The sequence below is a fragment of the Stegostoma tigrinum genome, chromosome 43, assembly GCF_030684315.1.
Source record: "Stegostoma tigrinum isolate sSteTig4 chromosome 43, sSteTig4.hap1, whole genome shotgun sequence".
NCBI lineage: Eukaryota > Metazoa > Chordata > Chondrichthyes > Orectolobiformes > Stegostomatidae > Stegostoma > Stegostoma tigrinum.
In genome coordinates, this window is record NC_081396.1 from 14,092,460 (window position 1) to 14,119,733 (window position 27,274).

At 65.1% G+C, this 27,274-nt stretch overlaps 1 protein-coding gene across 1 annotated transcript in view; it reads left to right on the plus strand.

Annotated features, from left to right (window-relative positions):
• LOC132206754 (uncharacterized) overlaps nt 1-26,981 on the plus strand; it is a 173,658-nt gene extending 146,677 nt beyond the window's left edge. The window contains exon 6 of the mRNA XM_059641707.1: nt 26,840-26,981. Within this exon, the coding sequence (XP_059497690.1) occupies nt 26,840-26,891 (52 nt within the window). The 3' untranslated portion in view covers nt 26,892-26,981. The remainder of the gene's footprint in view (nt 1-26,839) is intronic.
• The last annotated feature ends 293 nt before the right edge of the window (nt 26,982-27,274 follow it).

A 27,274-nucleotide genomic window follows, 5' to 3' on the forward strand; every position in this document is an offset into this window, starting at 1 on the left:
CCTGAGGGAAATGGGATGGAGTGAGTGACTGAAATGAGAGGGAGTGACTGAAATGGTAGGGAGTGACTGACTGAAATGGTAGGGAGTGACTGACTGAAATGGTAGGGAGTGACTGACTGAAATGGTAGGGAGTGACTGACTGAAATTGGAGTCAGTGATTGAGTGAAGTGGGAGGCAGTGACTGAGTGAAATGGGATGCAGTGACTGAGTGAAATGGCATGCTGTGACTGAGGGTAATGGGATGCAGTGACTGAGGGTAATGGGATGCAGTGACTGAGTGAAGTGGGATGCAGTGACTGAGTGAAGTGGGATGCAGTGACTGAGTGAAGTGGGAGGCTGTGACTGAGTGAAGTGGGAGGCTGTGACTGAGTGAAGTGGGAGGCTGTGACTGAGTGAAGTGGGAGGCTGTGACTGAGGGAAATGGAATGTGGTGAGTGTGGGGAATAGGGTGCGGTGACTGTTGGAAACGGATGCACTGTCTCAGCTGAATAGTATTCACTGTCTCCGTTAAATGGCATGCAGTGAGTGAGGGTCATGGGATGCAGTGAGTGAGGGTCATGGGATGCGGTGAGTGAGGGTCATGGGATGCAGTGAGTGAGGGTCATGGGATGCAGTGAGCGAGGGTCATGGGATGCAATTACTGAAGGAAATGGGATGCGGTGACTGAGGGAAATGGAAGGCGGTGACTGAGGGAAATGGATGCACTGTCTCAGTTGAATAGGATTCCATGTCTCCGTTAAATAGGATGTAGTGACTGAGTGAAATGGGATGCAGTGGCTGAGTGAAATGGGATGCAGTGGCTGAGTGAAATGGGATGCAGTGGCTGAGGGAAAGGAGATGCAGTGAATGTGGGAAATGGGAGGGAGTGACTGAGGGAAATGGGTTGCAGGACCTGACGGAAATTGACTGCAGCATCAGTGAGAAAGGGGATACAGTGACTGGGGGAAATGGCATGCAGTGAGTGAGGGAAATGGGATGCAGTGACTGAAGAAATGAGATGCAGTGACTGTGGGGAAATGGGATGCAGTGACTGAGAGAAATGGGATGCAGTGACTGAGGGAAATGAGATGCAGTGACTCTGGGGAAATGGGGTGCAGTGACTGAGTGAAAAGTGATGCAGTGACTGAGTGAAAAGTGATGCAGTGAATGTGGGAAATGGGATGCAGTGCCTGAGGGAAATTGGATGCAGTGAGTGACTGAAATGAGAGGGACTGACTGAAATGGTAGGGAGTGACTGACTGAAATGGTAGGGAGTGACTGACTGAAATTGGAGTCAGTGATTGAGTGAAGTGGGAGGCAGTGACTGAGTGAAATGGGATGCAGTGACTGAGTGAAATGGGATGCAGTGACTGAGTGAAATGGCATGCTGTGACTGAGGGTAATGGGATGCAGTGACTGAGGGTAATGGGATGCAGTGACTGAGGGTAATGGGATGCAGTGACTGAGGGAAGTGGGATGCAGTGACTGAGGGAAGTGGGATGCAGTGACTGAGGGAAGTGGGATGCAGTGACTGAGTGAATTGGGATGCAGTGACTAATGGAGTTGGGGTGCAGTGACCACATCAGATTTGGTACTGGGTCATGAGCCTGGCCAGGTGTTAGATTTCGAATTAAGTGATCACCTTGGTGATAGCGATCACAATTCTGTTATGTTTACTTTAGTGATGGAATGGGATAGGTGTACACCACTGTGCAAGAGTTATATCTGGGGGAAAGGCAATTACGATGAGATTAGGCAAGATTTAGGGAGCATAGGATGGGGAAGGAATCTGCAGGGGATGGGCCCAGTAGAAATGTGGAGCTTATTCAATGAAAAGCTCCTGTGTGTCCTACATAAGTATGTACGTGTCAGGCAGGGAGGAAGCTGTAGAGCGCGGGAGCCGTTGTTTACGAAGGAAGTAGAATCCCTGGTCAAGAGGAAGCAGAAGGCTTCTGTTACTATAAGATGTGAATGCTCAGTCAGGGTGCTTGAGGGTTACAAGGTAGCCTGGAAAGACTGAAAGAGAGAGCTCAGAAGAGCCAGGAGGAGACATGAGAAGTTGTTGGCGGATAGGATCAGGGTAAACCTTAAGGCTTTCTATCGGTATTTAAGGAATAAACAAATGACAAAAGTTAGATTTGGCCCAATCAAGGATAGTAGTGGGAAGTTGTGTGTGGAGTCAGATGAGATAGGGGAAGCGCTCAATGAATGTCGTTTTCTAGAGTGAATACTGTTGAAAAATAATGTTGTCAAGGAGAAAACAGAGGTACAGGCTACTGGACTAGGTGGGATTGAGGTTCACAAGGAAGAGGTATTTGAAATCCTACAGAGGGTGAAGATAGCTATGACCCCTGGGCCGGATGGGATTTATCCTCGGATCCTCGGGGAATCCAGGGAGGAGATTGCCGAGCCTTTGGCATTGATTTTTAACTCGTCATTGGCTACAGGAATAGTGCCAGATGACTGGAGGATAGCAATTGTGGTTCTCCTGTTCAAGAAGGGGAGGAGAGACAACCCTGGTAATTATCGGCCAGTGAGCCTTCCCTCACTTGTCGGGAAAGTGTTGAAAAAGGTTCTAAGGGACAGGATTTATAATCATCTAGAAAAGAATAAATTGATTCGGGATAGTCAGCACGGTTTTGTGAAGGGTAGGTCGTGCCTCACAAACCTTATTGAGTTCTTTTGAGAAGGTGGCCAAACAGGTAGATGAGAGTAAACCGGTTGATGTGGTGTATATGGATTTCAGCAAGGCATTCGATAAGGTTCCCCATAACAGACTATTGTACAAAATGCAGAGGAATGGAATTGTGGGAGATCTAGCAGCTTGGATCGGAAATTGGCCTGCTGAAAGAAGACAGAGGGTGGTAGTTGATGGGAAACGTTCATCCTGGAGACCAGTTACTGGTGGTGTACCGCAAGGGTCGGTGTTGGGTCCACTGCTGTTTGTCATTTTTATAAATGACCTGGATGAGGGCGTAGAAGGATGGGTTAGTAAATTTGCAGATGACACTAAGATAGGTGGAGTTGTGGACCGTCCTGACCCGCTCACGGCCACGTGCCCCCGCCGCCCTGACCCACTCACGGCGACGTGCCCCCGCCGCCCTGCCCCGCTCACGGCGACGTGCCCCCGCCGCCCTGCCCCGCTCACGGCGACGTGCCCCCGCCGCCCTGCCCCGCTCACGGCGACGTGCCCCCGCCGCCCTGACCCACTCACGGCGACGTACCCGCTCCGCCCTGACCCGCTCACGGCGACGTGCCCCCGCTGCCCTGACCCGCTCACGGCGACGTGCCCCCGCCACCCTGACCCGCTCACGGCGACGTGCCCCAGCGGTCCTCCTACTCCCCCTCCCCCCCACCCTCCTCCTACTCCCCCTCCCCCCCCACCCTCCCACCCTCCTCCTCCTCCCTTCCCCCCCCCAACCCCCCTCCTCCTTTGTCATCACGGAGTAGGAGGAGGGTTGCGGGGAAGGAGTAGGAGGCGGGTTGGGGGTTAAGGAGGCGGGTTGGGGGTTAAGGAGGCGGGTTGGGGTGGAAGGAGGAGGGTTGGGGTGGAAGGAAGAGGGTTGGGGGAGGAGGAGGAGGGGGTTGGGGGAGGAGGAGGACGAGGGGGGTTGGGGTAAGAGGACGGTGGTTTGGGGGAGAGGAGGAGGGGGGGTGTTTGGGGCAGAGGAGGAGGGGGGGGTTGGGGGAGAGTAGGGGGAGGAGGCGGGTGGGGGGATTGGAGGAGGAGGAGGCGGGTGCAGGGAGTGGAGGAGGAGGCTGGTGGTGGGAGTGGAGGAGGAGGAGGAGGAGGGAGACGGAATGGAGGAGGATGAGGAGGAGGGTGGTGAGGGGGAGGAGGAGGAGGGGGAGAGATAAGGGGAACTGGAGATGCTGGAGAATCCACGTTAACAAAGTGTGGAGCTGGATGAACACAGCAGGCCAAACAGCATCTCAGGAGCAAAAAGCTGACGTTTTGGGCCTGGACCCTTCATCAGAGACGGGGATGGGGTGGGGGAACTGGAATAAATAGGGAGAGAGGGAGAGGCGGACCAAAGATGGAGAGAAAACAAGATGGGGAGAGAGGAGAGGAGAGTAGAGGTGAGGCCGGGAGAGGATAGGTCAGTCCAGGGAAGATGGACAGGTCAAGGAGGCAGGATGAGGTAGAGGTAGGAAATGGAGGTGTGGCTTGAGGTGGGACAGAGGGATGGGTGAGAGGAAGAACAGGTTTGGGATGCAGTTGGGGTAGGGGACGAGCTGAGCTGGTTTTGGGATGCAGTGGGGGGAGGGGACGAGCTGAGCTGGTTTTGGGATGTAGTGGGGGAAGGGGAGATTTTGAAGCTTGTTTTCTCACCATCTTCGGTCCGCCTCCCCCGCTCTCCCTGTTTATTCCAGTTCCCCCACCCCATCCCCGTCTGTGAAAGAGGGTCTGGGCCCGAAACGTCAGCTTTTGTGCTCCTGAGATGCTGCTTGGCCTGTTGTGTTCATCCAGCTCCACACTTTGTTAACGTGGATTCTCCAGCATCTACAGTTCCCCTTATCTCTCCCCCTCCTCCTGACCCCACCACCCTCCTCCTCATACTCCTCCTTTCCCTCTCCCTCCTCCTCCTCCACTCCCCCCATCCTCCTCCACCTCCACTCCCCTGACCCGCCGCCTCCTCCTCCTCCTCCACTCCCCCCACCTGCCTCCTCCTCCTCCACTCCCCCCACCTGCCTCCTCCTCCACTCCCCCGACCCGCCGCCTCCTCGTTCTCCACTCCCCCCACCTGCCTCCTCCTCCTCCTCCTCACCCCCCACCCCACTCCTCGTCCTCTCCCCCGAAGCTCACGGGCACCGGCCGGCCCTGTCCCGCTCACGGGCACCGGGCACCGGCCGGCCCTGTCCCGCTCACGGGCACCGGTCACCGGCCGGCCCTGTCCCGCTCACGGGCACCGGCCCCCCGCGGCCCTGTCCCGCTCACGGGCACCGGCCCCCCGCGGCCCTGTCCCGCTCACGGGCACCGGCCCCCCGCGTCCCTGTCCCGCTCACGGGCACCGGCCCCCCGCGGCCCTGTCCCGCTCACGGGCACCGGCCCCCCGCGGCCCTGTCCCGCTCACGGGCACCGGCCCCCCGCGGCCCTGTCCCGCTCACGGGCACCGGCCCCCCGCGGCCCTGTCCCGCTCACGGGCACCGGCCCCCCGCGGCCCTGTCCCGCTCACGGGCACCGGCCCCCCGCGGCCCTGTCCCGCTCACGGGCACCGGCCCCCCCGCGGCCCTGTCCCGCTCACGGGCACCGGCCCCCCCGCGGCCCTGTCCCGCTCACGGGCACCGGCCCCCCGCGGCCCTGTCCCGCTCATTCGATTTGCCCCCCGCAGCCCTGTCCCGCTGACAGGGACCTGCCCCCCCGCAGCCCTGTCCCGCTGACAGGGACCTGCCCCCCCGCAGCCCTGACCCGCTGACAGGGACCTGCCCCCCGCAGCCCTGACCCGCTGACAGGCAGTTGCCCGTCGCAGTCCTGACCCGCACAGTGCGATTTGCCCCCTGCAGTCCTGACCCGCTCACTGCGATTTGCCCCCTGCAGGTCTGTCCTGCTGACAGGGCCTTTCCCCCGCAGCCCTGGCCCGCTCACTGCGATTTGCCCCCTGCAGTCCTGTCCCGCTGACAGGGACTTGCCCCTCCAGCCCTGACCCGCTCACTGCGATTTGCACCCTGCAGTTCTGTACCGCTGTCAGGGAACTGCCCCCGCAGTCCTTAGCCGCTCACTGCGATTCGCCCCCTGCAGTCCTGGCCCGTTGACAGGGACTTGCCCCCCGCGGCCCTGACCCGCTCAGGGGGACCAGCCCCCCGCAGCCCTGACCCGCTCATTGCGACACTGCCCCTCACAGCCCTGACTCGCTCACTGCAACTTGCCACCTGCAGCCCTGACCCGCTGACAGGGACTTAGCCCCACAGCCCTGACCCGCTCACTGCGACTGGCCCCCGGCAGCCCTGACCCGCTGTCTGCGACTTGCCCCCCGCAGCCCTGACACGCTCACTGCGACTTGCCCCCCGCAGACCTGACCCACTCAGTGCGACATGCCCCCACAGTCCTCACCCGCTCAGGGGACCGGCCCCCCGCAGCCCTGACCCGCTCACTGCGACCTGCCCCCCTGCAGTGCTGTCCCGCTGACAGTGACCTGCCCCCTTGCAGTCCTGTCCCACTGACAGGGACATGCCGCCGCAGCCCTGACCCGCACACAGGGACTGGCCCCTGCAGCCCTGACCCTCTCACCGCGACTTGCCCCCCGCAGCCCTGACCCGCTGACAGGGGCTTGCCCCTGCAGCCCTGTCCCGCTTACTGCGACTTTCCCCCCGCAGCCCTGACCCACTGACTGCGACTTGCCCCCCGCAGACCTGACCCGCTCAGGGGGACTGGCCCCCGCAGCCCTGACCCGCTCACTGCGACTTGCCCCCCCCATTCCTGACCCGGTCACTGCGACTTGCCCCCCCACAGCCCTGACCCGCTCAGAGGGCCTGCCCCCGCAGCCCTGACCCGCTCACTGCGACTTGCTCCCTGCAGCCCTGACCTCCTCACTGCGACTTGACCCGCGCATTGCGACACTGCCCCTCACAGCCTTGACTCGCTCACTGCAACTTGCCACCTGCAGCCCTGACCCGCTGACAGGGACTTAGCCCCACAGCCCTGACCCGCTCACTGCGACTGGCCCCCGGCAGCCCTGACCCGCTGACTGCGACTTGCCCCCCGCAGCCCTGACCCGCTCACTGCGACTTGCCCCCCGCAGACCTGACCCACTCACTGCGACGTGCCCCCACAGTCCTCACCCGCTCAGGGGACCGGCCCCCCGCAGCCCTGACCCGCTCACTGCGACCTGCCCCCCTGCAGTGCTGTCCCGCTGACAGTGACCTGCCCCCTTGCAGTCCTGTCCCACTGACAGGGACATGCCGCCGCAGCCCTGACCCGCACACAGGGACTGGCCCCTGCAGCCCTGACCCTCTCACCGCGACTTGCCCCCCGCAGCCCTGACCCGCTGACAGGGGCTTGCCCCTGCAGCCCTGTCCCGCTTACTGCGACTTTCCCCCCGCAGCCCTGACCCACTGACTGCGACTTGCCCCCCGCAGACTGACCCGCTCAGGGGGACTGGCCCCCGCAGCCCTGACCCGCTCACTGCGACTTGCCCCCCCCATTCCTGACCCGCTCACTGCGACTTGCCCCCCCACAGCCCTGACCCGCTCAGAGGGCCTGCCCCCGCAGCCCTGACCCGCTCACTGCGATTTGCCCCCTGCAGGTCTGTCCCGCTGACAGGGCCTTTCCCCCGCAGCCCTGGCCCGCTCACTGCGATTTGCCCCCTGCAGTCCTGTCCCGCTGACAGGGACTTGCCCCTCCAGCCCTGACCCGCTCACTGCGATTTGCACCCTGCAGTTCTGTACCGCTGTCAGGGAACTGCCCCCGCAGTCCTTAGCCGCTCACTGCGATTTGCCCCCTGCAGTCCTGGCCCGTTGACAGGGACTTGCCCCCCGCGGCCCTGACCCGCTCAGGGGGACCAGCCCCCCGCAGCCCTGACCCGCTCATTGCGACACTGCCCCTCACAGCCCTGACTCGCTCACTGCAACTTGCCACCTGCAGCCCTGACCCGCTGACAGGGACTTAGCCCCACAGCCCTGACCCGCTCACTGCGACTGGCCCCCGGCAGCCCTGACCCGCTGTCTGCGACTTGCCCCCCGCAGCCCTGACACGCTCACTGCGACTTGCCCCCCGCAGACCTGACCCACTCAGTGCGACGTGCCCCCACAGTCCTCACCCGCTCAGGGGACCGGCCCCCCGCAGCCCTGACCCGCTCACTGCGACCTGCCCCCCTGCAGTGCTGTCCCGCTGACAGTGACCTGCCCCCTTGCAGTCCTGTCCCACTGACAGGGACATGCCGCCGCAGCCCTGACCCGCACACAGGGACTGGCCCCTGCAGCCCTGACCCTCTCACCGCGACTTGCCCCCCGCAGCCCTGACCCGCTGACAGGGGCTTGCCCCTGCAGCCCTGTCCCGCTTACTGCGACTTTCCCCCCCGCAGCCCTGACCCACTGACTGCGACTTGCCCCCCCCATTCCTGACCCGCTCACTGCGACTTGCCCCCGCACAGCCCTGACCCGCTCAGAGGGCCTGCCCCCGCAGCCCTGACCCGCTCACTGCGACTTGCTCCCTGCAGCCCTGACCTCCTCACTGCGACTTGACCCGCGCATTGCGACACTGCCTCTCACAGCCCTGACTCACTCACTGCAACTTGCCACCTGCAGCCCTGACCCGCTGACAGGGACTTAGCCCCACAGCCCTGACCCGCTCACTGCGACTGGCCCCCGGCAGCCCTGACCCGCTGACTGCGACTTGCCCCCCGCAGCCCTGACCCGCTCACTGCGACTTGCCCCCCGCAGACCTGACCCACTCAGTGCGACGTGCCCCCACAGTCCTCACCCGCTCAGGGGACCGGCCCCCCGCAGCCCTGACCCGCTCACTGCGACCTGCCCCCCTGCAGTGCTGTCCCGCTGACAGTGACCTGCCCCCTTGCAGTCCTGTCCCACTGACAGGGACATGCCGCCGCAGCCCTGACCCGCACACAGGGACTGGCCCCTGCAGCCCTGACCCTCTCACCGCGACTTGCCCCCCGCAGCCCTGACCCGCTCACTGCGACACTGCTCCCCGCAGCCCTGACCCCCTCACTGCGACTTGCCTGCCGCAGTCCTGTCCCGCTGACAGGGGCTTGCCCCTGCATCCCTGTCCCGCTTACTGCGACTTTCCCCCCGCAGCCCTGACCCACTGACTGCGACATGCACCCCGCAACCCTGACACCTCACTGCGACTTGCCCCCCGCAGACCTGACCCGCTCAGGGGGACTGGCCCCCGCAGCCCTGACCCGCTCACTGCGACTTGCCCCCCGCAGCCCTGACCCGCTCACAGGGACTGGCCCGCGCAGCCATGACCCGCTCACAGGGACTGGCCCCCGCAGCCGTGACCCGCTCACTGCGACTTGCCCCCCGCACTCCTGTCCCGCTGACAGGGACTTGCCCCCACAGTCCTCACCCGCTCAGGGGACGGGCCCCCCGCAGCCCTGACCCGCTTACGGGTACCGGCCCCCCGCAGCCCTGACCCACTCACTGCGAGTTGTCCCCCGCAGCCCTGACCCACTCACAGGGACTGACCCCCGCATCCCTGACCCGCTCACAGGGACAGGCCCCCGCAGCCCTGACCCGCTCACAGGGACTGGTCCCTCGCAGCCCTGACCCGCTTACTGCGACTTGCGCCCCGCTGCCCTGACCCGCTCACTGCGACTTGCCCCCCGCAGCCCTGACCCGCTCACTGCGACTGGCCCCCGGCAGCCCTGACCCGCTGTCTGCGACTTGCCCCCCGCAGCCCTGACACGCTCACTGCGACTTGCCCCCCGCAGACCTGACCCACTCAGTGCGACGTGCCCCCACAGTCCTCACCCGCTCAGGGGACCGGCCCCCCGCAGCCCTGACCCGCTCACTGCGACCTGCCCCCCTGCAGTGCTGTCCCGCTGACAGTGACCTGCCCCCTTGCAGTCCTGTCCCACTGACAGGGACATGCCGCCGCAGCCCTGACCCGCACACAGGGACTGGCCCCTGCAGCCCTGACCCTCTCACCGCGACTTGCCCCCCGCAGCCCTGACCCGCTGACAGGGGCTTGCCCCTGCAGCCCTGTCCCGCTTACTGCGACTTTCCCCCCGCAGCCCTGACCCACTGACTGCGACTTGCCCCCCGCAGACCTGACCCGCTCAGGGGGACTGGCCCCCGCAGCCCTGACCCGCTCACTGCGACTTGCCCCCCCCATTCCTGACCCGGTCACTGCGACTTGCCCCCGCACAGCCCTGACCCGCTCAGAGGGCCTGCCCCCGCAGCCCTGACCCGCTCACTGCGACTTGCTCCCTGCAGCCCTGACCTCCTCACTGCGACTTGACCCGCGCATTGCGACACTGCCCCTCACAGCCCTGACTCACTCACTGTAACTTGCCACCTGCAGCCCTGACCCGCTGACAGGGACTTAGCCCCACAGCCCTGACCCGCTCACTGCGACTGGCCCCCGGCAGCCCTGACCCGCTCACTGCGACTTGCCCCCCGCAGACCTGACCCACTCACTGCGACGTGCCCCCACAGTCCTCACCCGCTCAGGGGACCGGCCCCCCGCAGCCCTGACCCGCTCACTGCGACCTGCCCCCCTGCAGTGCTGTCCCGCTGACAGTGACCTGCCCCCTTGCAGTCCTGTCCCACTGACAGGGACATGCCGCCGCAGCCCTGACCCGCACACAGGGACTGGCCCCTGCAGCCCTGACCCTCTCACCGCGACTTGCCCCCCGCAGCCCTGACCCGCTGACAGGGGCTTGCCCCTGCAGCCCTGTCCCGCTTACTGCGACTTTCCCCCCGCAGCCCTGACCCACTGACTGCGACTTGCCCCCCGCAGACCTGACCCGCTCAGGGGGACTGGCCCCCGCAGCCCTGACCCGCTCACTGCGACTTGCCCCCCCCATTCCTGACCCGCTCACTGCGACTTGCCCCCCCCACAGCCCTGACCCGCTCAGAGGGCCTGCCCCCGCAGCCCTGACCCGCTCACTGCGATTTGCCCCCTGCAGGTCTGTCCCGCTGACAGGGCCTTTCCCCCGCAGCCCTTGCCCGCTCACTGCGATTTGCCCCCTGCAGTCCTGTCCCGCTGACAGGGACTTGCCCCTCCAGCCCTGACCCGCTCACTGCGATTTGCACCCTGCAGTTCTGTACCGCTGTCAGGGAACTGCCCCCGCAGTACTTAGCCGCTCACTGCGATTTGCCCCCTGCAGTCCTGGCCCGTTGACAGGGACTTGCCCCCCGCGGCCCTGACCCGCTCAGGGGGACCAGCCCCCCGCAGCCCTGACCCGCTCATTGCGACACTGCCCCTCACAGCCCTGACTCGCTCACTGCAACTTGCCACCTGCAGCCCTGACCCGCTGACAGGGACTTAGCCCCACAGCCCTGACCCGCTCACTGCGACTGGCCCCCGGCAGCCCTGACCCGCTGTCTGCGACTTGCCCCCCGCAGCCCTGACACGCTCACTGCGACTTGCCCCCCGCAGACCTGACCCACTCAGTGCGACGTGCCCCCACAGTCCTCACCCGCTCAGGGGACCGGCCCCCCGCAGCCCTGACCCGCTCACTGCGACCTGCCCCCCTGCAGTGCTGTCCCGCTGACAGTGTCCTGCCCCCTTGCAGTCCTGTCCCACTGACAGGGACATGCCGCCGCAGCCCTGACCCGCACACAGGGACTGGCCCCTGCAGCCCTGACCCTCTCACCGCGACTTGCCCCCTGCAGCCCTGACCCGCTCACTGCGACACTGCACCCCGCAGCCCTGACCCCCTCACTGCGACTTGCCTGCCGCAGTCCTGTCCCGCTGACAGGGGCTTGCCCCTGCATCCCTGTCCCGCTTACTGCGACTTTCCCCCCACAGCCCTGACCCGCTCACTGCGACTGGCCCCCGGCAGCCCTGACCCGCTGACTGCGACTTGCCCCCCGCAGCCCTGACCCGCTCACTGCGACTTGCCCCCCGCAGACCTGACCCACTCACTGCGACGTGCCCCCACAGTCCTCACCCGCTCAGGGGACCGGCCCCCCGCAGCCCTGACCCGCCTACTGCGACCTGCCCCCCTGCAGTGCTGTCCCGCTGACAGTGACCTGCCCCCTTGCAGTCCTGTCCCACTGACAGGGACATGCCGCCGCAGCCCTGACCCGCACACAGGGACTGGCCCCTGCAGCCCTGACCCTCTCACCGCGACTTGCCCCCCGCAGCCCTGACCCGCTGACAGGGGCTTGCCCCTGCAGCCCTGTCCCGCTTACTGCGACTTTCCCCCCGCAGCCCTGACCCACTGACTGCGACTTGCCCCCCGCAGACCTGACCCGCTCAGGGGGACTGGCCCCCGCAGCCCTGACCCGCTCACTGCGACTTGCCCCCCCCATTCCTGACCCGCTCACTGCGACTTGCCCCCGCACAGCCCTGACCCGCTCAGAGGGCCTGCCCCCGCAGCCCTGACCCGCTCACTGCGAGTTGCTCCCTGCAGCCCTGACCTCCTCACTGCGACTTGACTCGCGCATTGCGACACTGCCCCTCACAGCCCTGACCCCCTCACTGCGACTTGCCTGCCGCAGTCCTGTCCCGCTGACAGGGGCTTGCCCCTGCAGCCCTGTCCCGCTTACTGCGACTTTCCCCCCGCAGCCCTGACCCACTGACTGCGACTTGCACCCCGCAACCCTGACCCCTCACTGCGACTTGCCCCCCGCAGACCTGACCCGCTCAGGGGGACTGGCCCCCGCAGCCCTGACCCGCTCACTGCGACTTGCCCCCCGCAGCCCTGACCCGCTCACAGGGACTGGCCCCCGCAGCCATAACCCGCTCACAGGGACTGGCCCCCGCAGCCCTAACCCGCTCACAGGGACTGGCCCGCCGCAGCCCTAACCCGCTCACAGGGACTGGCCCGCCGCAGCCCTGACCTGCTCACAGGGACTGGCCCCCCGCAGCCCTGACCTGTTCACAGGGTATGGCCCCCCGCTGCCCTGACCCGCTCACAGCGACTGGACCCGCAGCCCTGACCCGCTCTCTGCGACTTGCACCCCTCAGTCCTGTCCCGCTGACAGGGACTTGTCCCCGCAGCCCTGACCCGCTCAGTGCGACTTGCCCCCTGCAGTCCTGACCCGCTCACTGCGACTTGCCCCCTGCAGTCCTGTCCCGCTGACTGCGACATGCCCCAGCAGCCCTGACCCGCTGACTGCGACTTCCCTCCGCAGCCCTGACCCGCTGACTGCGACACTGCCCCCCTCAGCCCTGACCCGCTCAGGGGCACCGGCCCCCCGCAGCCCTGACAGCTCACGGGGACCGGCCCCCCGCAGCCCTGACCCGCTCACTGCGACACTGCCCCCCTCAGCCCTGACCCGCTCACTGCGACTTGCCCCCCGCAGCCCTGTTCCACTGACTGCGACTGGCCCCCCGCAGCCCTGACCCGGTGACAGGGACTGGACCCCGCAGCCCTGACCAGCTCACAGGGACTGGCCCCCCGCAGCCCTGTCCCACTCAGTGGGACCGGCCCCCCGCAGCCCTGTCCCGCTCAGGGGGACCGGCCCCCCGCAGCCCTGACCACCTCCCGGGTCCGGTCCCCCACAGCCCTGATCCGCTCACTGTGCCTTGCCCCCCGCAGTCCTGTCCCGCTGACAGGGACCTGCGCCCCGCGGCCCTGACCCGCTCACTGCAACTTGCCCCCCGCAGCCCTTTCCTGCTGACAGGGACTGACCCCCGCTGCCCTGACCCACTCACAGGAACTGGCCCCACACAGCCCTGACCGGCTGACTGCGACTTGCTCCCCGCAGACCTCACCCGCTCACTGTGACTTGCCGCCCACAGTCCTGTCCCGCTGACAGGGACCTGCCCCTTGCAGTCCTGTCCCGCTCAGGGGGACCGGCCCCCCGCAGCCCTGACCCGCTCACAGGGACCGGCCCCCCGTAGCCCTGACCCGTTCACTGCGACTTGCCCCCCCCCGCAGCCCTGACCCGCTGACAGGGGCTGGCCCCCGCAGCCCTCAGCAGCTCACTGCAACTTTCCCCCCGCAGCCCTGACCCGCCTACTGCGACTTTCCCCCCGCAGACCTGACTCGCTCACTGCGACTTGCCCCCTGCAGTCCTGACCCGCTCAGAGGGACTGGCCCCTGCAGTCCTGACCCGATCACAGGGACTTGCCCCTTGCAGTCCTGACCCTCTCACTTCGACCTGCCCCCCGCAGTCCTGACCCGCTCACAGGGACCTGCCCCTTGCAGTCCTGTCCCGCTGACAGGGACTTGACCCCGCAGCCCTGACCCGCGCAGAGGGACTGGCCCCCGCTGCCCTGACCTGCTCACAGGGATTGGCCCCCCGCTGCCCTGACCCGCTTACTGCGACTTGCGCCCCGCTGCCCTGACCCGCTCACTGCGACTTGCCCCCCGCAGCCCTGACCCGCTCACTCCGACCTGCCCCCTGCAGTCCTGACCCGCTTTCTGCGACTGGCCCCCCGCAGCCCTGACCTGCTCACAGGGACTGGCAGCCGCAGCCCTGACTCGATGACAGGGACTGGCCGCCCGCAGCCCTGAGCCGCTCACTGCGACACTGCCCCCCGCAGTCCTGACCCGCTCAGTGCGATTTGCCCCCCGCAGCCCTGACACGCGAACAGGGACTGGCCCCCCGCAGCCCTGTCCAGCTCAGTGGGACCGGCCCCCCGCAGCTCTGTCCCGCTCAGGGGGACCGGCCCCCCACAGCCCTGACCACCTCCCGGGTCCGGTCCCCGACAGCCCTGATCCGCTCACTGCGCCTTGCCCGCCGCAGTCCTGTCCCGCTGACAGGGACCTGCGCCCCGCGGCCCTGACCCGCTCACTGCGACTTGCCCCCCCGCAGCCCTGTCCTGCTGACAGGGACTGGCCCCCGCTGCCCTGACCCACTAACAGGGACTGGCCCCACACAGCCCTGACCGGCTGACTGCGACTTGCTCCCTGCAGACCTCACCCGCTCACTGCGACTTGCCGCCCGCAGACCTGACCCTCTCACTGCGACTTGCCCCCCGCAGTCCTGTCCCGCTGACAGGGACTGGCGCCCGCTGCCCTGACCCGCTCACTGCGACTAGCCCCCCGCAGTCCTGTCCCGCTGACAGGGACTGGCCCCCGCATTCTGACCCGCTCACTGCGACTTGCCCCCCGCAGCCCTGACCAACTCACGGGGACTGGCCGCCGCAGACCTCACCCGCTCACTGCGACCAGCCCCCCGCAGCACTGACCCGCTCAGGGGGACCGGCCCCCCGCAGCACTGACCCGCTCAGGGGGACCGGCCCCCCGCAGCACTGACCCGCTCAGGGGGACCGGCTCCCCGCAGCACTGACCCGCTCAGGGGGACCGGCCCCCCGTAGACCTGACCCGCTCACTGCGACTTCCCCCCGCAGCCCTGACCCGCTGACAGGGGCTGGCCCCCGCAGTCCTCAGCAGCTCACAGGGACTGGCCCCCATAGCCCTGACCCGATCACTGCGACTTGCCCCCCGCAGCCCAGTCCCGCTGACAGGGACTTGCCCCCCGCAGCCCTGACCCGCTCACTGCGACTTGCCCCCCGCAGCCCTGACCCGCTCTTGGGGACCGGCCCCCCGCAGCCCTGACCCACTCACGAGGACCGGCCCCCCGCAGCCCTGACCCGCTCACTGCGACACTTCCCCCCGCAGCCCTGACCCGCTCACGGGGACCGGCCCCTCGCAGCCCTGACCCGCTCACTGCGACTTGCCCCCCGCAGCCCTGACCCGCTCACCGCGACTTGCCCCCGCAGCCCTGAACCGCTCACTGCGACTGGCCCTCCACAGTCCTGACCCGCTTATTGCGACTTGCCCCACGCAGTTGTCACCCGCTCAGGGGGACCGGCCCCCCTAGCCCTGACCCGCTCACAGCAACGTGCCCCCCGCAGCCCTGTGCCGCTGACAGGGACTTGACCCCGCAGCCCTGACCCGCTCAAAGCGACTGGTCCCCCGCTCACTGTGACCTGCCCCCCGCAGCCCTGACCCACTCACTGCGACTTGCCCCCCGCAGACCTGACCCGCTCACTGCAACCTGCCCCCCCCAGCAGCCCTGACCCGCTCAGGGGTCCCGGCGCCCCACAGCCCTGACCCGCTCACTGCGACTTGCCCCCCGCAGCCCTGACCTGCTCACTGCGACTTGCCCCCTGCAGCCCTCACCGGCTCTCTGCGACTTGCACCCCACAGTCCTGTCCCGCTGACAGGGATTGTCCCCGCAGCCCTGAACCGCTCACTGCGACTTGCCCCCCGCAGCCCTGACCCGCTCAGGGGGACCGGCCCCCCGCAGCCCTGACCCGCTCAGGGGGACCGGCCCCCCGCAGCCCTGACCCGCTCACTGTGACACTGCCCCCCGCAGCCCTGACCCGCTCACAGTGACTGGCTCCCCGCAGCCCTGACCCGCTCACTGCGTCACTGCCCCCCGCAGCCCTGTCCCGCTCACTGCGACTTGCCCACCGCAGCCCTGACCCGCTCACTGCGACTTGCCCCCCCTGCAGGCCTGTCCTGCTGACAGGGACTGGCCCCAACAGCCCTGACCCACTCACAGGGACTGGACCCCGCAGCCCTGACCCGCTCACAGGGAATGGGCCCCCGCTGCCCTGAACCGCTCACAGCGACTGGCCCCCGCAGCCCTGACCCGCTCACTCTGACTAGCCCCCCGCAGTCCAGTCCCGCCTCAGGGACTGGCCCCCGCAGCCCTGACCCGCTCACAGGGACTGGCCCCCCCCGCAGCCCTGACCCGCTAACTGCGACTTGCTCCCCGCAGCCCTGATCCGCTCACAGGGACTGGCCCCCGCAGCCCTGACCCGCTCACAGGGACTGGCCCCACGCAGACCTGACCCGCTTACTGTGACTGGTCCCCTGCAGCCCTGATCCGCTCACTGCGACTTGCTCCCCGCAGCCCTGATCCGCTCACAGGGACTGGCCCCCGCAGCCCTGACCCACTCACAGGGACTGGACCCCGCAGCCCTGACCCGCTCACAGGGAATGGGCCCCCGCTGCCCTGAACCGCTCACAGCGACTGGCCCCCGCAGCCCTGACCCGCTCACTCTGACTAGCCCCCCGCAGTCCAGTCCCGCCTCAGGGACTGGCCCCCGCAGCCCTGACCCGCTCACAGGGACTGGCCCCCCCGCAGCCCTGACCCGCTCACTGCGACTTGCTCCCCGCAGCCCTGATCCGCTCACAGGGACTGGCCCCCGCAGCCCTGACCCGCTCACAGGGACTGGCCCCACGCAGACCTGACCCGCTTACTGTGACTGGTCCCCCGCAGCCCTGATCCGCTCACTGCGACTTGCCCCCCGCAGCCCTGACCCGCTCACTGCGACTTGCCCCCCGCAGACCTGACCAGCTCGCTGTGACCAGCCACGTGCAGCCCTGACCCGCTCAGGGGGACCGGCCCCCAGCAGCCCTGACCCGCTCACTGCGACTTCCCCCCGCAGCCCTGACCCGCTGACAGGGGCTGGCCCCCGCAGTCCTCAGCAGCTCACAGGGACTGGCCCCCATAGCCCTGACCCGATCACTGCGACTTGCCCCCCGCAGCCCAGTCCCGCTGACAGGGACTTGCCCCCCGCAGCCCTGACCCGCTCACTGCGACTTGCCCCCCGCAGCCCTGACCCGCTCTTGGGGACCGGCCCCCCGCAGCCCTGACCCACTCACGAGGACCGGCCCCCCGCAGCCCTGACCCGCTCACTGCGACACTTCCCCCCGCAGCCCTGACCCGCTCACGGGGACCGGCCCCTCGCAGCCCTGACCCGCTCACTGCGACTTGCCCCCCGCAGCCCTGACCCGCTCACCGCGACTTGCCCCCGCAGCCCTGAACCGCTCACTGCGACTGGCCCTCCACAGTCCTGACCCGCTTATTGCGACTTGCCCCACGCAGTTGTCACCCGCTCAGGGGGACCGGCCCCCCTAGCCCTGACCCGCTCACAGCAACGTGCCCCCCGCAGCCCTGTGCCGCTGACAGGGACTTGACCCCGCAGCCCTGACCCGCTCAAAGCGACTGGTCCCCCGCTCACTGTGACCTGCCCCCCGCAGCCCTGACCCACTCACTGCGACTTGCACCCCGCAGACCTGACCCGCTCACTGCAACCTGCCCCCCCCCCGCAGCCCTGACCCGCTCAGGGGTCCCGGCGCCCTACAGCCCTGACCCGCTCACTGCGACTTGCCCCCCGCAGCCCTGACCTGCTCACTGCGACTTGCCCCCCGCAGCCCTCACCGGCTCTCTGCGACTTGAACCCCACAGTCCTGTCCCGCTGACAGGGATTGTCTCCGCAGCCCTGAACTGCTCACTGCGACTTGCCCCCCGCAGCCCTGACCCGCTCACAGTGACACTGCCCCCCGCAGCCCTGACCCGCTCAGGGGGACCGGCCCCCCGCAGCCCTGACCCGCTCACTGTGACACTGCCCCCCGCAGCCCTGACCCGCTCACAGTGACTGGCTCCCCGCAGCCCTGACCCGCTCACTGCGTCACTGCCCCCCGCAGCCCTGTCCCGCTTACTGCGACTTGCCCACCGCAGCCCTGACCCGCTCACAGGGACTGGACCCCGCAGCCCTGACCCGCTCACAGGGAATGGGCCCCCGCTGCCCTGAACCGCTCACAGCGACTGGCCCCCGCAGCCCTGACCCGCTCACTCTGACTAGCCCCCCGCAGTCCAGTCCCGCCTCAGGGACTGGCCCCCGCAGCCCTGACCCGCTCACAGGGACTGGCCCCCCCCGCAGCCCTGACCCGCTAACTGCGACTTGCTCCCCGCAGCCCTGATCCGCTCACAGGGACTGGCCCCCGCAGCCCTGACCCGCTCACAGGGACTGGCCCCACGCAGACCTGACCCGCTTACTGTGACTGGTCCCCTGCAGCCCTGATCCGCTCACTGCGACTTGCTCCCCGCAGCCCTGATCCGCTCACAGGGACTGGCCCCCGCAGCCCTGACCCACTCACAGGGACTGGACCCCGCAGCCCTGACCCGCTCACAGGGAATGGGCCCCCGCTGCCCTGAACCGCTCACAGCGACTGGCCCCCGCAGCCCTGACCCGCTCACTCTGACTAGCCCCCCGCAGTCCAGTCCCGCCTCAGGGACTGGCCCCCGCAGCCCTGACCCGCTCACAGGGACTGGCCCCCCCGCAGCCCTGACCCGCTCACTGCGACTTGCTCCCCGCAGCCCTGATCCGCTCACAGGGACTGGCCCCCGCAGCCCTGACCCGCTCACAGGGACTGGCCCCACGCAGACCTGACCCGCTTACTGCGACTTGCCCCCCGCAGCCCTGATCCGCTCACTGCGACTTGCCCCCCGCAGCCCTGACCCGCTCACTGCGACTTGCCCCCCGCAGACCTGACCAGCTCGCTGTGACCAGCCACGTGCAGCCCTGACCCGCTCAGGGGGACCGGCCCCCAGCAGCCCTGACCCGCTCACTGCGACTTCCCCCCGCAGCCCTGACCCGCTGACAGGGGCTGGCCCCCGCAGTCCTCAGCAGCTCACAGGGACTGGCCCCCATAGCCCTGACCCGATCACTGCGACTTGCCCCCCGCAGCCCAGTCCCGCTGACAGGGACTTGCCCCCCGCAGCCCTGACCCGCTCACTGCGACTTGCCCCCCGCAGCCCTGACCCGCTCTTGGGGACCGGCCCCCCGCAGCCCTGACCCACTCACGAGGACCGGCCCCCCGCAGCCCTGACCCGCTCACTGCGACACTTCCCCCCGCAGCCCTGACCCGCTCACGGGGACCGGCCCCTCGCAGCCCTGACCCGCTCACTGCGACTTGCCCCCCGCAGCCCTGACCCGCTCACCGCGACTTGCCCCCGCAGCCCTGAACCGCTCACTGCGACTGGCCCTCCACAGTCCTGACCCGCTTATTGCGACTTGCCCCACGCAGTTGTCACCCGCTCAGGGGGACCGGCCCCCCTAGCCCTGACCCGCTCACAGCAACGTGCCCCCCGCAGCCCTGTGCCGCTGACAGGGACTTGACCCCGCAGCCCTGACCCGCTCAAAGCGACTGGTCCCCCGCTCACTGTGACCTGCCCCCCGCAGCCCTGACCCACTCACTGCGACTTGCACCCCGCAGACCTGACCCGCTCACTGCAACCTGCCCCCCCCCCGCAGCCCTGACCCGCTCAGGGGTCCCGGCGCCCTACAGCCCTGACCCGCTCACTGCGACTTGCCCCCCGCAGCCCTGACCTGCTCACTGCGACTTGCCCCCCGCAGCCCTCACCGGCTCTCTGCGACTTGAACCCCACAGTCCTGTCCCGCTGACAGGGATTGTCTCCGCAGCCCTGAACTGCTCACTGCGACTTGCCCCCCGCAGCCCTGACCCGCTCACAGTGACACTGCCCCCCGCAGCCCTGACCCGCTCAGGGGGACCGGCCCCCCGCAGCCCTGACCCGCTCACTGTGACACTGCCCCCCGCAGCCCTGACCCGCTCACAGTGACTGGCTCCCCGCAGCCCTGACCCGCTCACTGCGTCACTGCCCCCCGCAGCCCTGTCCCGCTTACTGCGACTTGCCCACCGCAGCCCTGACCCGCTCACTGCGACTTGCCCCCCTGCAGGCCTGTCCTGCTGACAGGGACTGGCCCCAACAGCCCTGACCCACTCACAGGGACTGGACCCCGCAGCCCTGACCCGCTCACAGGGAATGGGCCCCCGCTGCCCTGAACCGCTCACAGCGACTGGCCCCCGCAGCCCTGACCCGCTCACTCTGACTAGCCCCCCACAGTCCTGTCCCGCCTCAGGGACTGGCCCCCGCAGCCCTGACCAGCTCACAGGGACTGGCCCCCCCGCAGCCCTGACCCGCTCACTGCGACTTGCTCCCCGCAGCCCTGATCCGCTCACAGGGACTGGCCCCCGCAGCCCTGACCCGCTCACAGGGACTGGCCCCACGCAGACCTGACCCGCTTACTGTGACTGGTCCCCCGCAGCCCTGACCCGCTCACTGCGACTTGCCCCCCGCAGCCCTGACCCGCTCACTGCGACTTGCCCCCCGCAGACCTGACCAGCTCACTGCGACCAGCCACGTGCAGCCCTGACCCGCTCAGGGGGACTGGCCCCCAGCAGCCCTGACCCGCTCACTGCGACTTCCCCCCGCAGCCCTGACCCGCTGACAGGGGCTGGCCCCCGCAGCCCTCAGCAGCTCACAGGGACTGGCCCCCACAGCCCTGACCCGATCACTGCGACACTTCCCCCCGCAGCCCTGACCCGCTCACGGGGACCGGCCCCTCGCAGCCCTGACCCGCTCACTGCAACTTGCCCCCCGCAGCCCTGAACCGCTCACTGCGACTGGCCCTCCACAGTCCTGACCCGCTTATTGCGACTTGCCCCACGCAGTTGTCACCCGCTCAGGGGGACCGGCCCCCCTAGCCCTGACCCGCTCACAGCAACGTGCCCCCCGCAGCCCTGTGCCGCTGACAGGGACTTGACCCCGCAGCCCTGACCCGCTCAAAGCGACTGGTCCCCCGCTCACTGTGACCTGCCCCCCGCAGCCCTGACCCACTCACTGCGACTTGCCCCCCGCAGACCTGACCCGCTCACTGCAACCTGCCCCCCCCCCCCGCAGCCCTGACCCGCTCAGGGGTCCCGGCGCCCCACAGCCCTGACCCGCTCACTGCGACTTGCCCCCCGCAGCCCTGACCTGCTCACTGCGACTTGCCCCCCGCAGCCCTGACCTGCTCACTGCGACTTGCCCCCCGCAGCCCTGACCTGCTCACTGCGACTTGCACCCCACAGTCCTGTCCCGCTGACAGGGATTGTCCCCGCAGCCCTGAACCGCTCACTGCGACTTGCCCCCCGCAGCCCTGACCCGCTCAGGGGGACCGGCCCCCCGCAGCCCTGACCCGCTCAGGGGGACCGGCCCCCCGCAGCCCTGACCCGCTCACTGTGACACTGCCCCCCGCAGCCCTGACCCGCTCACAGTGACTGGCTCCCCGCAGCCCTGACCCGCTCACTGCGTCACTGCCCCCCGCAGCCCTGTCCCGCTCACTGCGACTTGCCCACCGCAGCCCTGACCCGCTCACTGCGACTTGCCCCCCTGCAGGCCTGTCCTGCTGACAGGGACTGGCCCCAACAGCCCTGACCCACTCACAGGGACTGGACCCTGCAGCCCTGACCCGCTCACAGGGAATGGGCCCCCGCTGCCCTGAACCGCTCACAGCGACTGGCCCCCGCAGCCCTGACCCGCTCACTCTGACTAGCCCCCCGCAGTCCTGTCCCGCCTCAGGGACTGGCCCCCGCAGCCCTGACCAGCTCACAGGGACTGGCCCCCCCGCAGCCCTGACCCGCTCACTGCGACTTGCTCCCCGCAGCCCTGATCCGCTCACAGGGACTGGCCCCCGCAGCCCTGACCCGCTCACAGGGACTGGCCCCACGCAGACCTGACCCGCTTACTGTGACTGGTCCCCCGCAGCCCTGACCCGCTCACTGCGACCAGCCACGTGCAGCCCTGACCCGCTCAGGGGGACCGGCCCCCAGCAGCCCAGACCCGCTCACTGCGACTTCCCCCCGCAGCCCTGACCCGCTGACAGGGGCTGGCCCCCGCAGCCCTCAGCAGCTCACAGGGACTGGCCCCCACAGCCCTGTCCCACTGACAGGGACTTGCCCCCGCAGCCCTGTCCCACTGACAGGGACTTGCCCCCCCAGCCCTGACCCGCTTACTGCGACTTGCCCCCGCAGCCCTGACCCGCTTACTGCGACTTGCGCCCCGCTGCCCTGACCCGCTCACTGCGACTCGCCCCCTGCAGTCCTGACCCGGTGACAGGGACTGGACCCCGCAGCCCTTTGCCGCTCACAGGGACTGTCCCCCCGCAACCCTGACCCGCTAAGAGGGCCTGCCCCCGCAGCCCTGACCCGCTCACAGCGACACTGCCCCCCGCAGCCCTGTCCCGCTCACTGCTACCGGCCCCCCGCAGCCCTGACCCGCTCAGTGGGACCGGCCCCCCGCAGCCCTGACCCGCTCACAGGGACTGTCCCCCGCAGCCCTGACCCGCTCACAGGGACTGGCCCCACACAACCCTGACCGGCTGACTGCGGCTTGCTCCCCGCAGACCTCACCCGCTCACTGCGACTTGCCGCCCGCAGTCCTGACCCTCTCACTGCGACTTGCCCCCTGCAGTCCTGTCCCGCTGACAGGGACATGCCCCCGCAGCCCTGACCCGCTCACACCGACTGGCCCCCGCAGACCTGACTCGCTCACGGCGACGTGCCCCCCGCAGCCCTGTCCCGCTCACTGCGACAAGCCCCCCGCAGTCCTGTCCCGCTGACAGGGACTTGCACCCGCAGCCCTGTCCCACTGACAGGGACTTGCCCCCGCAGCCCTGACCCGCTTACTGCGACTTCCGCCCCGCTGCCCTGACCCGCTCACTGCGACTTGCCCCCTGCAGTCCTGACCCGGTGACAGGGACTGGACCCCGCAGCCCTGACCAGCTCACAGGGACTGCCCCTCAAAGCCCTGACCCGATCACTGCGACTTCCGCCCCGCTGCCCTGACCCGCTCACTGCGACTTGCCCCCTGCCGTCCTGTCCCGCTGACAGGGACCTGCCCCCCGCAGCCCTGACCCGCTCACACCGACTGGCCCCCGCAGCCCTTTCCCGCTCACAGGGACTGGCCCCCCGCAACCCACACCCGCTGAGAGGGCCAGCCCCTGCAGCCCTGACCCGCTCACTGCGACACTGCCCCCCGCAGCCCTGTCCTGCTCACGGCGACCGGCCCCCCGCAGCCCTGTCCTGCTCAGGGGAACCGGCCCCCCGCAGCCCTGACCCGCTCAGGGGGACCGTCCCCCCGCAGCCCTGACCCGCTCACGGCGACACTGCCCCCCGCAGCCCTGACCCGCTCACTGCGACTTGTCCCCCCGCAGCCCTGTCCTGCTGACAGGGACTGGCCCCCGCTGCCCTGACCCGCTCACAGGGACTGGCCCCCGCTGTCCTGACCCGCTCACAGGGACTGGCCCCCGCAGCCCTGACCCGCTCACAGGGACTGGCCCCACACAGCCCTGACCCGCTCACTGCGAGTTGCCCCCCGCAGTCCTGTCCCGCTGACAGGGACTGGCCCCCGCAGCCCTGACCTGCTCACAGCTACTTGCCCCTCCTTCCTGACCTGCTCACAGGCACTTGTTCCCTCCGTCGTAACCCGCTCACAACGACTTGTCCCCTCTGCCCTTTCCCGCTCACAGCGTCTTGCCTCCCATCCCTCTTAGACAGGTCACCCCTTGCTCAGAAACGGTCCCAATTATCCATGAACCGGAAACCCTGCCCCCTGTGCCAGCTCCTTAACCATGCATTCATCTCACCTATCTTTCTATGACTTAGCTCACTAAGATGTGGCACTCATGGCAACCCATAAATTATTACCCTCTCGGTCCTGCCTTTCAGCCTCTTTGCTAACTCCTTGCACATAGTCCGCAGGATGTCATCCCTCTTTCTGCCCATGTCATTGGTACCAACGTGCCCCGTGGCCTCTGGCTGCTCACCCTCCCCTTTAAGAATTTGTTGCAACCACTCAGAGATGTCCTTGACCTTGCACCAGGGAAGCAACAGGCGGCCCTGGTGTCTCAAATGTGGCAACAGAATCTATGCCCCCAACGAATGGGTCTCCAACCACACTCGCTCACTTGGATTTGCCTTACTCTGTCCCACAGCAGGGTGGTTTGCACTATGGATCTGGCTACTGCTGATTATATAACTGACCCAGTTTAGTTTTAGATCAGTGTTAACCTTGGTTGAGTGGATAGCCAAGCACCTCAGTAGTCTACAATACAGGAGAAATACATTCTTAAGCTGACAGATTCTGTGACAGTCAAGGACAAGCACTGAATTGTTCTGACCTCATTTCCAACACCTGGCCCGTAGCCTTGCATGGCTTGGATTGCACTTGCACATTTTAAAAAAAAATAAATGTAACGATGATGTGAGTGTAAGGACATGGAACTTTTTTGATATGGTCATATTCTCTCTTGTTGGAGCTGATTGCTGCTTAGCACTTGTATGGTGCAAATGTAACTTATCCTTTATCAGGCCAAGCCTGATCATTGTCCAAGTCTCACTGTATTTTCTCATCGTTGACTTAATGTTGGTTCGGCCCAACAGTGTTGTACGTACCCTGCCTATTCTGAAACTCTACCACTTAATATTAAGTCTAATAAAGACAAGTATCCAATCTGCCTTCCAAACCACTTCAACGGCCTGGTCCATTACATTGTGGGATCAACAGGCATACACATCAAGATCCTGAGATCCCTCTGATCATTGGTGCTTGTGAGGTCCCTATGATTCATCATGGGCTCCAAGATCTGATTGTGCTGTGTCACCTCATCCTTATCCCGTTTGTCCTTACGTGAAATAATGTTCACAAACGCTTTTCAAAAATTCTTCCCAATCCTACTTTTTGCAATCATGACACAGGTGAGCATAAAACTTGGAACACTACAGCAACAGGAATGTGCCCTTTGGCCCACCATGTTGGGCCAAACATGACAACAAATGAAATAATCCCTTCTGCCTGTCCTTGATCCATAGTCCTCCATTCCTTGCATATTCGTGCACTTAACTAAAAGACCCTTTCAAATGCTTTCATCGTATCTGCATCCACTACCACCCCGGGCAATGTATTCCACACTTTTAACATGCTCAGTGTGAATTATTTGCCCCTCACATCTCTTTTGAACCTCCCCCCCATCTCAGCTTAAATGCATGCCCCCTAATAGTGGACACTTCAACTCCGGGGGAGAAATTTTCTGACCGTTAGCTGTATTTATGTAACTCCTAATTTTATAGACTTCTATCAAGCCTGCCCTCAGCTTCTACTGCTCCAGAGAAAACGAAGAGTTTTTCCAGCTCCTCCCTCTCGTTCATACCCTCTATTCCAGTCAGCATGCTGGTAAATCTCTTCTGCACCCTGTCCAAAGCCTGCACGTCCTTAGTGTAATGTGGTGGCCAGAATTGAATGCAATACTCTGTGTGGTCTCACCAAAGTCTTGTAAAGCTGCAGTGTGACATCCTGACTCTTGCACTGAGTACCCCTATGAATAAAGGCAAGCATGCGATATGCCTTCTTGACCACCCTATCTACTTGTGTGGCTACTGTCAGGGAGTTATGGTCTAGGACCCCAAGATCCCTCTGGACATCACTGCTGTTTGGGGTCCTGCCATTAACTGTGTATCCCTTTCCTTAACACTTGGTCTCCTAAAATGTAACACCTCATGCCTGCCCAGATTAAATTCCATTGGCCATTTCTCCGCTCGAGTTTGCAATTGGTCTGTATCTTGCTGTGTCCTTTGACAACCTTCCATGCTGTCCACACGTCCACTGGTCCTTATATCATCTGCAAACTTAGTAATCCCCCATCTACATTTGCAACCAAGTCATTTACATATATCACAAACAGCAGAAGTCACATCGATGCGGAACACCACTCGTCACTGAGCTGCAGCCAGAAAAACAGCTTTCCACCACTGAGACGGCAAGAACTGTAGATGCTGGAATCAGAGATAACCAAGTGTGGAGCTGGAGGAACGCAGCAGGTCAGGCAGCATCAGAGGAACAGGAAAGCTGACATTGTTGATGCTGCCTGGCCGGCTGTGTTCCTCCAGCCCTATACTGTGTTATCTTTGTTAGCCTTCCACCGCTACCGTCTGCCTTATATGGGCAGGCCAAGTCACCATGGATCTCATGGATCTTAATCTTCTGGATGAGCATACCATGAGGGACCTTGTTGAAAACCTTCGTAAAATCCATGTATATGTTATCAACTGTTCTACCCGAATTGATCACCCTTGTCACCTTCTTGAAAACTTCAACTGACTTGGTAAGACATAACCTGCCCCGCATAATGCCATGCTGGCTGTCCCTTATTAGCCCATACCTTTGAGACATGAGACACTCACCAGTCTGTAGTTTCCTGGAAAGTCCCTGTTTTCCTGCTTGAACAGAGGAACAACTTTATCTACTCTCCAGTCTCCGCCACCCCTCCAGTGCCTGGCAAGGATATCAGATCCTGTTGAAAGTGGGGTGTTGATGCATTTGTGTCATGATTGTGTTTTGTTTGAGCCCTAACATTGAAAGCAGTGTAAGAATGTCTTTGTGCAGCAGGCGAGGTGTGATGAGACTGAGCCTTCATACAATTGCAAGATGTTGAAAATTTGCCATTATTTATGAAAACAGTGATAAATTTCCATGATCAACATTTCTGTTACACTGCCATGATTATCCCGTGGCATGTAAAATCAGAAAGATACGATAAAATGAGACTGGGTCATATGCAGGGAGAATGTTTGCCTTTCATGTCTATAGAAGTAGTGAAATATTTCCATGAATCTAAAAGTCACTTTTCCGTTCATTGAAGGACACAATCATCGCCTTGGAAGCTTCATCACGATACTACTTTGCATTTCTGAAGAGGGAAGAAGAAATCAATATGCAAATTCAATTCCATGGTTTTGGAAGTCCCTTTGAGAACACGATTCATTTGCGCCGGCATAATGCTCTGACCGAGAAAGAATTGAAGGTGAGTTTGTAGTTTGGAAGATCGCAGCAATTTATGCATCAACTTCTTCATCGATAATGTTCCATTGCTTTCAAACTGCATTTTCCTCTCTGCAAGATAATAACTGTTAGAACAAGCAACAGCATCGGTAGATGGTCTATGGGGAATGCAATGTTACAAAACCCGATCCATTCAACAACATATTTCAGATAAGTCAACAAATTAAATATTCCAGCACAGGATAAAACAAGGAAGATGAGAATGAGGAGGCAATAGCTCTGATGACAAAAGAAC